The following is a 13,521-nucleotide window of genomic DNA, read 5'->3' as shown; positions in this document are numbered from 1 at the left end:
AAAAACTGTTACACCTTGAAATATTGTCCTGGTGGATGTAAAAACTGTGCTCCACCCTGGGATGTTGTTCTGGTGGACAGAAAAACTTTTACACCTTGAAATATTGTCCTGGTGGATGTAAAAACTGTTGCACCTTGAAATTCTCTCCTGATGGGCATAAAAACTGTGTTACACTCTGAGATATTGTCCTGATGGACATAAAAACTGTGTTACACCTTGAAATGCTGCCCTGATGGATGTAAAAACTGTGCTACACCCTCAGGCTGAGAGAATTGGGCAGCTGGCTGTTTCAGTGCTCCTGATCTCCATTAACTTGGCTGCTAATCTGGTCTGACACAGGCTCATTTTTCACAATAACGAGCAAACACAAATTCCTGTGATTCCCTTTCCTCTCCCAAGTTCCCAGCTGGATCTGGCAGGGACAGGTAATGCTGAATTTTCAGGAATTCTCATCAGGGCTGAGGGGTGCTGCCAGCACTTAGAGGCTGCAGAGTGTTTCTAAGAAGGGGATTTGTCCTTCCAGGGTGTTCTCATTGGTATTGACAGCATTTCCAGCCCAGAAAAATTGAGGCTGTGGATGTTGGAACTGCTGGTGGATGAAATCCCCAATATCTCTGAAGGCAAGGAGCAATCCAGGGTTCCAGTCCTGCTTCAGGATGCTGCAAAGCCCAGGAAAAGCTGTTTTTTATGGCTGATGGCTCCACAATGAGCACAGGAGTTGGACAGAGGGATTTTCTGGAGCTCTGGGTTAAGCTGTTTGGGAGCTGGAAAGCCAAAACTGCCTGAGCTTTCTGTGTTTTATATCCACCAGTGTGTGATCCCTTCTGTGCAGAGAGGAATCCTGACCTGCTCAGGGATGGAGAACATAATTAAAAAGAGTTTAATTCTGTGTTCAAGTGGCACCCTGCTCTGGGAAGCAATGAATGGATATTTAAAAGAACCCCAGTGTTCATGCACTGCACTTTTGGGGCCACACTGAGGTTTGAGTGAAGAGCACAGAGGATGTGACACTGGAAGGAGCTGGATGCAAATTCCCAAATGCCAAGGATTTGCTCTGTAAAGCCTAAAACAGGCTCATCTCCCATTCCTCAGGAGCTGCAGGATACCAGCAGCCCTGACCTGCCCCCAGAGTTTCATTTTCCTTTATTTCTTGGAATGACTTCACCCTCACTCCCCTCCAAAAGTTTATTCACAGAACTGCAGCGGTTTTTTCAATGTGACATCTTCCCCTCTTAATTAATACGCTGAGGTCATTAAAAGCAATTTTCTGCTCCTCAGGAAGTGCCAGGGGAAGCTGAGCTGTGTCCTGGGAGCACAGAGGACACAAGCAGGCAGAGCAGAGCTTTCACTCCTGTTCACCTCCCTCATTCCTGGTGTTGCTGTGTCTGGGACAGCTCGGGGTGACCTGGCTGTGCTCAGCTGGATGTTTTTGTGTCTCTGTTCCCTGCAGGTTGTGGCAGGGAAGGCTCAGAGACCCAAGAGTCTGCAGTTGGGGGACACCAGGCTGAGCCTGCTGCAGGGCCCCTCGCTGCAGCAGTGCACCTGCAGCCCTCCTCCCATCACCCCCAAAACCCCCCGGACACAGAGTAAGTCCTGCTGCTGGATTTTTTTTTGGGAATCTCTGGGGTTTTTTTTTGCTGGGAAGGAAGGAGGAGCTGCTCAGAGTTGAGTCACAGTGGCTCAGGGAGGTTGGAAGTTTGGAAAATCGAGGTTTTATTCCGTGGAAATATATTTAAAGATGTTACTGGAGGTCAGTGGTGTTGTTCCATTTTGCAGATGGGAGGTTGGGGCACAAATAATGGGAATTGAACCCTCCAGTTATCCCCAGTGCGTTCCAGTGCCTCATTTTCCCAGGAAAACAGAGATTATTGTTTCTGGCAGATAACAGAATTTGGCTGTGGTGTTGAAGATCAGATCTGTGGCTTGCTCATCACTTGTTGATGCTGTGCATCAGAGGAACTCCAGTTTTCTGGGGTTTTTTAATTCCTTTCTTGTTTTCTCCTGCACAGGAAAGACGGGGAGGGACTTCTCACAGGGGTGTGGAGTGATGGGACACAGGGGAAGTTTTAAACTGACCAAGGGCAGGATTGGATGGGATTTTGGGGAGAAATTCCTCCCATGAGGGTGGGAAGGGGCTGGGCTGGAATTCCAGAGGAGCTGTGGCTGCCCCTGGATCCTGGCAGTGCCCAAGGCCAGGCTGGGACACCCTGGGACAGTGGGAGGTGTCCCTGCCATGGCAGGGGTGACACTGGGTGGGATTTCAGGTCCTTCCAACCCCACACATCCCACAATTGTCTGAATTTCGGGCAGGTTTATTGAGCCCTGAGGTGAGCAGAATGCAGTCAGTGCAGCTGGGAATCCTCAAGTCAGGGCTGGAGGAGTAGTCACACTTTGTCACAAGTGTGAGAAACTCCCATAGAAATGAAAACAATCAGAAGGCTGAAAAATCCAGGGGACACTTGTCCTTAGCAAGGGGTTGAATTGCTGGAATCCCTCTGAAGTTTGGGGTTTATGTGCTCCAGAACACTCCAGGGGTGCTGCTGGTGCAGTTTGCTGCTCCTGGGGAAGGGGGAACTCCTCAGGGCACTGCAGGGGCTCACCTGGGATGTCACACAGCTTCAGCAGGGCTGGAAAACGGGATATTGAATGGATCTCCCCTAAAATCTGTGTGTAAGCCCATTTCCCGTTCCTTTCCCACCTTTCTTATTGAGGGTTTTTTTTCTTTAAAAAAAAAAAAAACTCTGTTCATTTTTTAAATTTGTTCTTTTTTTTCCTTATTTGTTCTTTCCCCCCCCCTTTTGTTTTCTTATTTGTTCTTTTTCTCCCCCTTTTGTTCTTCTTTGTTCTTTTTTTCTTGTTATTTTTCCCTTTTTTTTTTACTCTTTTTCCCTTTTTTCTCGTTATTTTTTCTTTTTTTTCCTTATTTGTTCTTTTTCCTTTTTTTGTGCTTTTTATTTGTTCCTTTTTTTTTTCTTTTTTCTCTTCCTTGTTCTTTTTTTCTTTATTTTTTTTTTCTGATCTCTTCTTCTTTTTCCCCTAATGTATTTTCCCTAATTTATCTTTTCCTTAATATTTTTTTCAATTATTTCTCCTCTCACTGTTGTTATTTCCAGGCTTCCCCTCCCTGCAGGCTGATGGATTGACCACACCACCTCCTCCTCCACCCAAAAGCAAACCCTACGAGAGCAGCACCCCCAGGAACTCGGTGGAGGTGAGAAATTGGGAGTTAAAATGGGATTTTGGAGCAGGAGACACCAGTGGAATTTTCTCTTAGGGTGCTGCTGCTTGAAGCCTTTCCCATCATTTCACTGCTTCACTCCCTGAAAGCACAAAAGAAAGGAAAAAGGGAAATTATTTTTTTTTGCTTCATGAGAAGGCAGTGGAATGCTTTGAGCATTATTTGAGTTATGTTGTCCTTGGTCAGGAAAAAGGTGTATGGGGATGGGAAGAGGTCTGGAAAACACACCAGCAGCAAAAGTTTGAAAAAGGTGATCAGCCTAAAGTAATGCAAGAATTTGGGCTGAAAAAGAAGTGTGTGGGGTGAAAAAAAACAATCACAAATTTCAGAGGTCTCCAATGTGTCCTTCTAAGGCTCAGCTCAGCAGAATCTGAATTTTCGAGCCATTAGTTAATTTTAAAAGCCTGTATTTATATCCTGCCCTCTATCTCAATTCCATGGAGTGATTTTTCTTGCAGGAATATCAAATCTCCCTTTTTCCAGTGCTGGATCACTGATGTTTCTCTTCCCCCTTGGTGTCTCCAGGGGCTGTTTGGAATCCCTGACGTGCAAATATTGAGTCAGAATCGTTTCCCCTGCCCCTGAAATGAAGGTGCTGTGAAAGTGCCTTCCCAAAACCTGTCAGGAATTATGTGTGGCAATTGAAAGGGAGGGATGTCCTCCCCATCCAGTTTAGACAGGATTTGGGAATACCTGAGTACCAGATAAACTGGGAATTGTCCAAAAATAATTTAAGCGGTGATCACACTTAATGATTTCAGCAGCATAGGAGGACAAGAAAACAGCTCCTCACTTAATTCTGTGCTGTGACAATGGAATAAAGCCTTGAAATGTGGGATGAGGAGGAAGTTTTTTCTTCTTTCCCCTTCATTTGGCTGGGAGTGACATTGTGGCTGCTGTGGAGCTGTGCCCAGCACTGAGATCCCAGCTCCAGGGATGCTGTGGGAGTCACTGGATCAGGAGGATTCATCAAAGAGCCTCCTTTCCTCCAGTCTTGTAAGGAAACTAATTAACTAATTACTGCCATGTCCTGGCCTGCAGCAACCCCCTTGGCTGGCAGCCAGAGGGAAAGGATGGAAAGAGAGATTGGGAAGGATTTTTCTGAAGGGTTTTTGTTGCTTTGCTGTTGTAAAGTTGGGTCTGTCTTCCTTGGGTTAAAACAGGCCTGAAAACGTGGAGTTTGGGCTGAGGAGGGATAACCCACACAAGCTCCTCACTCTCCTGGCCTCCCCCATCTCATTTATTTCCAGGATGCCCCTTAAAACAGACAGAGACAATGTGACAGAGCTCCCCTGAGTGCAGATTTCTGCAAGGACAAGAAACACCCTCCGAGCCCCTGAGCAGGCAGCATCTTGTTTAATTAGAGCTGCCCTTGCTGCCATTGGAGGGTGTTGGGTTTTGCCATTCTGATTGGAACAGAATGGAACATTGGAATTTTACATCCTTTTGGTGCAGCTCATCCAGCCAGCAGGAGGAAAAAAAAAAAAAACCCTGAATTTGGAAACCTGGATGGAAATTTGGTTTGTTGGCGTTTTACTGTTCACCAAAAGGAAGAGGGACAAATGCTGAAGTTGGGCTGCAGATCAGAAACAATTAAAGTTTATTTTGGACATTCTTTAGCAAGTAAAACATTTCAGCTTCTGTTATTTCCTGGGGATCTGTCCTTGCTTTGCCCTGCCATGTGGAGCTGGGGCTGAACTCCAAGGTTTGCTCCTGAAAGAACCCTCAGGACCTTTTTGTGTTTCTCATATTGGTGAAGCAGAACTCTCCCACTCTCCAGCAGTGGCTGATTTTTTGTGTTTTCCATCTCCTCAGGTTGCTCCACCACTGCCCAGCAGACGTGAGGCCAAACCTCCCCCTCCACCCCCCAAAACCAGGAAATCCAGCGTGGTATCCTCAGAGCAGGGGCTGCAGTGAGGATTTGGGGTTTGCAGCCAGCCTGCTGATGCTCCTCTCTCATTCCTGGAGTTTTCCTGGGAAATCCCACAAAGGATTTGCTGTTGGGACTGGATTCCCTGCCCTCTGTTTGCCTGTGCAGGACTGACACACTAATCCAGACTCCCTGCTGGAATTCTTCTGGAATTCTTCCCTCTCCTGGTCTCATCTGTCCCGAGTTCCTCACTGCTGCAATCCCAGCAGCTCCTTCCCAGTTTAAACTGGGAATTCTGGGCTGATCTTGTCCTGCCTCAGTCAGGGGCTCTGCTCAGCTTGTGCTTGGTTCGATTCTCATTTTGTGCTTTTTAATGCCCAAAAAAATATCCCTCCTGTGGATGTTGGAGATGCCAGAAGCTGCACTTTGGCCAGGGCTGGACTGGTACCACCTGCACTGATACCAGAATTTTACTGGTACCACCTGCACTGATACCAGAATTTTACTGGTACCACCTGCACTGATACCAGAATTTTACTGGTACCACCTGCACAGATACCAGAACTTTAGTGGTACCACCTGCACTGATACCAGGAATTTACTGGTACCAGTTCCACAAACAGCTCATGGACCTGTTTATTTATCATCAATATTGATGAAGATTTTGTTTTCTCTTCCAGGAAATATTTCTGTTTGTTAATTCTCTCGTTTTGCTTCTGACGATCCTGTGGGAGTTGGGAAGAGCCACTCAAACCCTTCTGAGGGTGTTGCTCACAGCAGGAAACACAGTTATTGTTGGGCTGGGGCTTTACAGCCATTTTCATGCTCCTCTGACTGAAATGGCTTCCTGACCTTACTGAAAAACCAAAGTTTGTTAAACTTAATGAAAAGTTCCCTCAGCAAAGGCTTTTTCAGGGAAAACAAAACAACCCAACCCAACGAAAACCACCCCCAGGAGGGTTTTGCTCAGACTGAAGTTGTCACTTTCTTTCCTTCTTCCCAATTCTTTTTGACATCAGTGTGACTGCAGGAGCTGCTGTGCTGCCTGCCCAGCTCTGGAAACAGATTTTCCTCATCCCAGAGTCATCCCAGATTGCCATCAGCACCAGCTTGGAGCTGCTTTGGAGGTGGCAGTGCAGTCACATCCCATCCATCCCCAGCTCTGAGTGCTGCACGCTCTTCCAGCTGTCTCCGGGCTGCTGCTTCTCGGGGGAAATCTTGGGAATCTTCCTGGACACCGTGGCCAGGTTTTCCCCCTCTCTGGGGCATTATAGGAAGTGTCAGCTCCTCGTCGTGTTCTTGGACACAGACACTGCTTGACTTGAAAACCTCTAGGTTTTCTTGTCTTTGCATTTTTTTCTGCCTTCTCTCCCTCCCTTCTGCCGCGCTCACGGTGACCTCGGATCCTCTGAAACTTCAGCTTCTGGTCTGGGCTGAGAATTTCACTTCAGGCAGAACAACAGGATGTGGTCAGAGCTGGCTGAAGTGCATCTGAACAGCAGCAGTTTAATTGTTAATTCAGTGCCTTTCCCCACTCTGCCCCTGCCTCTGGCCTCAGTCCTGAGTGCTTTTCAGAGCAGGTTGGGTTTAACTCCTCCAGTGGATCAGCAGGAGCACAGGAGGCTGATTTTGGGATCCCAGGAATGGTTTCCCTGGTGTGGACAAACAGGCAGGAGCTGTTTTGGTTCTCAGTCGACTTTTCCAGCCTTCTCATTCTGCTTTAACAACCTGAACCCATGGAGGTACCTTGTGCATCCAGATTTTTCCTGGAGGAGGGAACCACTCCGTGCACAAAACACTCACAGGAGGAGGTCTGGCCTTGGGAAGAATTTTTCAGCTGATTTTTAACGAACTTTTTTGCTCTTTTACTCGAGGAAGTTTGGCTGCATTTTTTGCAGTTGCAGACCAGGATTTCAAGCAGAATCCTTGGTGTGTTAGTGGTTCATTTTAATTCCCTTCCTTGGTGCGGCTGCTGGGGGTGGGAATTGTTGCCTCCTTCAGCTCTGCTCTGCCTTAAAATCGCTCCTCTCACCTGAAACCTCACCTGGGGCTGCTGCTCACAGCTTCAGGCTTTTCCTTTCATCCCAGTTGGGCACTGGGGCAGAGGCACCCTCTGAACTGGGAGGAGAGGAGCAGCTGACACCAAAGAGTTCCCAGCACCTTTTGGGCATTTTCACTGATAAATTTGCCAGAAATGGCTCTAAATTTAGTTTTTTGAGTTTTTTTTTTTCTCAGCATTATTTATATTTTAGAGTTGAACTTGTCCCACCCCTCCTCCTTTTGGCAATGTCCCCAAATTCTCTCACCTGGCTGGTGAAATTTTGCATCAGAGGTGTAAGGATGGAATTTTTGTTCTGTGCCCAAATCATTCAGGGCTTTGGGTCAGTTTTAGGGGGAAAAAACTCATCCAAGTGTCAGATTTTTAAAGGCATTTGAGTGTCTGAGGAAGAACAGGGAATTTGACTGATTTTTAAATAAGTGGAATATAGTGCCCACTCTTAGGAGAAATCCCACCAGAATCCTGATTTTTTTTAAAGTGTTTACTCTTCGCTTGGGCCCGACTTGAGTTGTGAGATTTAATTTTCACAGACAATTTAAGGCATCTCTACCTTGTTGGTTTTTTTTTTTTTTCAAATGAAAAATCATCTCTTCAGGTGAATTAGGTGCTTTAGGAAATGTGTTTTAAACTGGAGGGTTAAAAATGGGAATAGGACAATCCACAGTGGTGATCTCTGCACACCACAAATGGCAGCAATTTCTGCCCAATTTGTGGGTTTGAAGAAAATCTCACAGTTAAAACCTCCACTCTGCAGAGGAGACAAAACCTCCCCCCATTTCAGAGCCAAGCTCTTCAAAGCTGCTGTGAAATTTCAACTCTTGGAGGATTTCACTTTTTCTCCTTTGGAGAAACGTGCTCAACACTCATTTTCTGGAGCTTTTTAATTAAAAAAATTTTGTCACGCTGTGATAAATTCCTTTAAAAACAAAATGTGTGACAGCCTCTAATCCACCTCAGGGGCAGAGGGGAGCAGGCAGCTTTGCCTTGCAGTGGATTTTTGGATGAGGAAAGGACACAGATTCCAAGGAGAGCAGCTCTGTGATGTGCAGAGGGGTTTTTTTGGGAACCTGCATCCCATAATCTCCCTGCTCCCAGCCCAGTGTTTGCTCCAGACTCGCCCCGAGTTGGATTTGGCAGGGACAATGCCCCAGATTTTCCTCTCCTTATTTATTTTTTATCCTTGTAAATGGAAATAATAACTTGAAATCTGTAATTTAACTAATTTTTTTTATATATAGTGAAAACATTCCTGACCTGCTTCTGCTACTTTCTTTGAATTATTTTTATTTTTTTTTTAATTAAAACCTTGACCTCATTTTTATTGCTGCAGATCAAATCGTCTTGATGGACCAGGGTGAGCTTTTCCAAAGACTGCACCAGGGAGGAAAAAAATAACCAAATAATGTGATTTTATGGCTGTTGAAGTGCATAGGGTTCACCTCATTCTTCTCTCTGAACATTAATTAAAGCACCTTTAGGACAGTTTGGGCACTGCAGGGGTTCCTCAAGGGAGGTTTAACCTGGTTTTTTGGATCCTTGTGGTGCTGGTTTGGGTTTTGAGGCAGAGGTGGGAGCACCTCAGGAGCTCCAAAGTTCATCCCAATGTCCACTTGATTAATTCTTTAATTCTTCTCACTGTGGTGTTACCAAGGTTTAATCACTCTAAACCCTGTGACGTGTTTGGTGTGAATTCAGGAGGATTTGGGGGTTGTGGGAGGAGTTTTTGTGTGTCCTGGATTGGTGGTTTCACTGCAAACCCACACTGCAAACACAATGTTTGGGGTTGTTTTTTGTTTTGGTTTTTTTTCCAGTCCTTTGTATCTGAATCAGTAAAAAAAAATACAGCTTTAAAGTGGCTCTGGAGAGAGCAGGAGCTCTGGGTAAATGCCACGTGATTCACTAAATCTGTAAAGCAAGGTGTACAAATTTTCCTGTTTTTTTCTTTTTTTTTTTAATATAATGACTGTTGTAAAGTTTGTAAATACATTTTTAAAATAAATGTAGTTTTTATGATCAAACCAGGAAAAAAAAGAGCAATAAAATTCTTTCTTCCATGGACCACTCATGGGAAGTTAATTCCAAAAGTAAGTTTAGTCTTTAATTGCAGTTTCCTTGCTGTTTGACCCAGAGAGGGATGAGATGAGGCTGTGGTTTTGTCTGTGAAACAAAAGTTGTCCCATCCAAATTGTCCCTGCACTGCTGCTCCCACCTTGAACTGGGTCGTGTTCTCTTTTGCATAAATCCAACAATACACACAAAAAATTCCACTCTTTTAATGCCATTTCAGAGTATTTATTCACACATCGATCCAAGCAAAGACGAGGATTTTATTTGAACACAGTTTTGGGCTCTGTGGCTCCGTTTAACTTCGGGGTTAAACCTCCTTTCTTCTGCCTTCTCCCTCCACCAGCCTCTCCTGTAAGCACACACCAAATTCTGGCTTTAAAAGAGCAGAGGTGACTTTTGAGGATGGAATTTTTCAGGTGCTAAAATACCACAGGAGTTGAAGGGCCTGGGGGCGATTTGGATGGAGATGAACTGAGCGAGTGTCTGGGGTTTGTTCTCTGAAGTCCCTCAGCGAGGGGGATTTTTTTTTTTTTTTTTTGTGCTCCTTCCCCAGGAAATGATGAGAAATTGGAGTTTTTCCATGGGGTGGAACATTCCAACCACCCCCTTTTTTTTTTTTTTTTTTTTTTTTTTCTTTCTTTGCCTGTTTAATATTCCTGTAGCAGCTCCAGGAATGTGTTGTTGGGAGTGGAAGAAGCTTTGTTGTTTTCAGTGTTATTAAGCAGCAAGAAATGAGAAGTGGGATCAGGATCTGGTGGGGGTTTGGTGTTTTCAGCTCTGCAAAGACTGGCCAAGTTTTCCCTCAATTAATTAATTTTTTTCCCTCAATTAATTAAATTTCCCAGGATTAATTTCAAATATCCTGGGAATTATTTTGGTGTGTCTTCCTGCCTAACATCATCTCTTGAAGTAAAAGAAAACCCAAATTTAAATAGAGTAAATTACTGCTGCTGGCTCTTCACTGTGCCAGTATCAGTGTAGGTGCTGCTGGAAGTCATGGGTCATGATTCCAATCCGTGTTCAGTACAAACAGGATTAAAGAGGAGCTGAAATAGTATTTATTTAGATTGGTTTTGTATGAAAATCCTGGTTTTATGAGCCTTTTCCAGGCCTGGCTCCTCCCTGAGAGGCTGCAGAGGCTTTCCAGCACTCACAGCTTTGGGGTTTGGCTTCAAATGTGAAGTCGAGGTTGAGCTTTTGGGCTGGCCCAGGGACACTGCCCAGGCCATCTCAACACCTCAAGGTGTTGCTGGGTTAATGAAAAAAAATCCCGTTTTTGCCTGAGAAAGGCTGACTGTGTGTCAGGGAGCTCAGAGGGGAGGTCTGTGCTGTCGCTGCTGTGCAGCAGATAATGGAAATGCATTTCCCAGCCTGGGGAGAGTGGGAGCTGCAGCTGCCATCTGGCTGCGTCCTGCAGTAGCTGGGACAGCTCTGGGGCAGCTCAGGGACAGTCTGGGACAGCAGGGACAGTCCTGGGACAGCAGGGACAGCTCTGGGACAGTCCTGGGACAGAAGGGCAGCAGTAGGGACAGCTCTGGACAGCAGGGACAGCTCTGGGACAGTCCTGGGACAGCTCTGGGACAGTCTGGGACAGCCCAGGGACAGTCCTGGGACAGCAGGGACAGTCTTGAGACAGCTCCTGGGGCAGCAGGGACAGCCTTGGGGCAGAAGGAACAGCTCTGGGACAGTCCTGGGAGAGCTCTGGAACAGCAGGGACAGGCCTAGGACAGCTCTGGGACAGTTTTGGGAGGGCTCTGGGGCAGCCCAGGGACAGCTCTGGGACAGCAGAGATGGTCCTGGGACAGCCCAGAGCTATGGGACAGCAAGAACAGCCAAGTGACAGCCCTGGGGGGCAGCAGGGACAGCCCTGGGACAGGAACAGCTCTGGGACAGCAGCAGGGACAGCCCTGGGACACCCCTGGGCAGCAGCTCTGGGTGCTGTGGCTTTGTGAGGAGCCAGGGAAGGCTGGGCTTGGTCTGGCTTAATCCAAGGAGGAGATGCCACAGCTGCCAGGGGAGCTTTGGAATGGTGGATCCCAGTCATGGGGAGGGATTTGGGGACGTGCAGGTGACAGGGAGGGACCTGTGCAGGTAATTTTGGTCCAGTGGGAGTTGGCCCTGCCCAAGGGACAAGGTGGATTTTAGGGACAAGGTGGATTTTAGGTCCCTTCCAACCCAAATTCCATAAGGGCAGACTCAGTATTTCCTCATGTGAGTTCTCTTGACTTCCTCTTCCTCCTCCTTTTCCCTCCCCTCGTGTATTTTCTTTCCATTTCCCCAGAGGGATGACAGAAAGTCACATTACTCACCATGGCTTCCTTCAGAGCCCTGATCCTGGAGCTCTGCTCCGAGCCTGGGCACTCACTCTGCTGCACCTCATCTGATTTTTCCATCTCATTTGCAACCTGCATTGGAGAAGTGACACGAGGAGGTGACACAACCCTTCAGGAAAAGGAGATTTTTCTACCCCAGTTACAGATAGAGGCGAAACTGTTCCAGCACACAACAGAAATTCACCTTTTCCTCAGGAAATTTGAGGAATGAGGTGTGAAATATTGATTGGAAAACCCTTTTTCCTTTCATTACTGAGCATCCACCATGTGCAAACTGCCAAAGTTTGGAGGGAAGGGGAGAAATGGTCACAAAATAACCCATCTGAATGGTGGAATTTAGGGAGAGGATGAAATAGATTTAACCTGGAGCTCAGAGCTCCGTCTCTCCCTTGGAGTTGGCTGCCCAAATTATTCCATGGTGCTTCAGTGCAAGTTCAAAGAGATTTTATACACAAAACTATATATTATTTTTCCAGAAAATAACTGGATTTCTGCCAGCTCCAATGTGCTGCTCTTTGTGCCAGGCTGCCAAATGCCCACCTCACCCCTTTATTTCCCAAATCCTCTTTCCAACAACGCATTTATCCCCGGATCTGGGGTGGCTTTGGGGACAGACACAGGGCCAGCTCTAGAGGGAAGCCTTTATCACCTTTTTGGGTGCGTTTTTTGCAGGCCAAGGTGATTTCCCAGCCCGGGACTCACCTCCTGGAAGGGTCCCAGCAGGACGTGGGCACTCCTCTTGCCCCCTGGCTGGAGCCCATAGGACCAGTGCTGAGCCAGGCACAGTCCCAGGCACAGCACACACAGCAGGACAGTGGCCACCATCCTCCTGGACTTCTCCATCCTGCCAGAGACAAAAAAAAAAAATAACCCTACCTGGTCATAAAGGCATTGCAGCTCCATCTGTGCCTCGGGGAGGGATGGAGATGAGGCATTTCTGGGTCACAGAACCGTGGAAAGTGCTGATCTGGAAGGGACTCAAAGGGATTGTGGAATTCCAGACACCCCCAAAAATCCCTCCCTGTGCCTGCCCCAGTTCTGATCTGCACCTCCAGCTGGATTTGCAGCCTCTCCAAGCCTGGATTAGCTCACTTGAAAGAGATTGGACATCTGAAAAAAAAAACTTGGATGAAGATCTAAATTAGGATTTCTGAGTTGCAGGGATGTGTGGACCTCAAAGGTTGTGTTCCCTGGTGGTTTTTGGCAGATTTGTTCAGCTGCTTTCTGCTCTGATGTCCCTGCTCCTTAAAAACTGCCCTTTGCAGTCTCTGCTAATCCAATTATTTTTGTTTTAATAGGAGCATCTGAAAGCACTAGATAAATCAAAAGAGAGTGTGGGATGTTCCAGCACATTACCTGCTGCCTGAGAGAGGTTGTGGAGGAACTCCAGCAGCTCTTCTCCCCTGGAAAACGCCTGTTAACATTCTCTCACCTCCCTTTTTTATACCCAAAGACCCCAGTGCCACCCCTTTGCCAGCAGGAGATGTTTTCCATTCCTCCCTCCCAGGCTGCAATTTTGGTGTCACCGTTCCAGTGACTGTCATGAGCACCAAGTAAAGCTCATAATTGGAACACCCCGGTGCAGCAATTAAATTCAGCTCTTTCCTCCAAGAGCCATAAAAGTAACAGCTTTGCTTTTAAGAGGTTGTAAATCCCACATTGGGATGCAGCTGATCCTGCTGGGAAATACAGGAGCTCTTCTGTCACTCACTTCTGGTTCCTTTAGTAAAAGTTCTTGGGTGAGTTTGAATTTGTTGGGGCTGTGAAATAGGTGTGGAATTGAGCTCAGTCTGGAAGGATCCTGAAATGGTTTGAGTTGGAAAAGACTTTAAATTTATCTATTTCCACCCTTGCCATGGGCTGGGACACTCCAGGGATGGAGAATCCATCGAGGAAACTCCTCGTGTCCATCTTCATTTCTATCAGGCAGGAATCTCAGTGCTCAAACAGGAGC

At 46.6% G+C, this 13,521-nt stretch overlaps 2 protein-coding genes across 2 annotated transcripts in view; one reads left to right on the top strand and one right to left on the bottom strand.

Moving 5' to 3' along the window:
- The window catches only part of DOCK5 (dedicator of cytokinesis 5), a 63,854-nt gene extending 57,396 nt beyond the window's left edge, over window positions 1–6,458 (top strand). The window contains exons 49-51 of the mRNA XM_066337377.1: window positions 1,451–1,586; window positions 3,114–3,211; window positions 5,054–6,458. Of these exons, the coding sequence (XP_066193474.1) occupies window positions 1,451–1,586; window positions 3,114–3,211; window positions 5,054–5,155 (336 nt within the window). The 3' untranslated portion in view covers window positions 5,156–6,458. The remainder of the gene's footprint in view (window positions 1–1,450; window positions 1,587–3,113; window positions 3,212–5,053) is intronic.
- A 2,979-nt stretch (window positions 6,459–9,437) lies between these two features.
- GNRH1 (gonadotropin releasing hormone 1) lies at window positions 9,438–12,411 on the bottom strand. Its single transcript, XM_066337376.1, has 3 exons — window positions 12,270–12,411; window positions 11,544–11,639; window positions 9,438–9,583 (listed from the first exon to the last, which is right to left on the bottom strand). Exons 1-3 carry the CDS (start codon window positions 12,408–12,410, stop codon window positions 9,542–9,544), a joined length of 279 nt encoding a protein of 92 aa, XP_066193473.1. The 5' UTR covers window position 12,411; the 3' UTR covers window positions 9,438–9,541.
- Window positions 12,412–13,521: the final 1,110 nt, after the last annotated feature.

Source organism: Sylvia atricapilla, chromosome 28 (genome assembly GCF_009819655.1).
Source record: "Sylvia atricapilla isolate bSylAtr1 chromosome 28, bSylAtr1.pri, whole genome shotgun sequence".
NCBI classification, from domain to species: domain Eukaryota; kingdom Metazoa; phylum Chordata; class Aves; order Passeriformes; family Sylviidae; genus Sylvia; species Sylvia atricapilla.
The sequence above is the reverse complement of the archived record's forward strand: the minus strand, read 5'-3'. Positions and strand labels throughout refer to the sequence as shown.

What these genes read in the sequence shown, in the direction of transcription:
- GNRH1 (XM_066337376.1), bottom strand. Translation starts at nt 12,410, where the DNA reads ATGGAGAAGTCCAGGAGGATGGTGGCCACTGTCCTGCTGTGTGTGCTG. An exon ending in TGCTGGGACCCTTCCAGGAG is followed by an intron (nt 11,640 to 12,269) that starts GTGAGTCCCGGG and finishes TCTCCAATGCAG; the next exon opens with GTTGCAAATGAGATGGAAAA. An exon ending in GGGCTCTGAAGGAAGCCATG is followed by an intron (nt 9,584 to 11,543) that starts GTGAGTAATGTG and finishes GTGTGCTTACAG; the next exon opens with GAGAGGCTGGTGGAGGGAGA.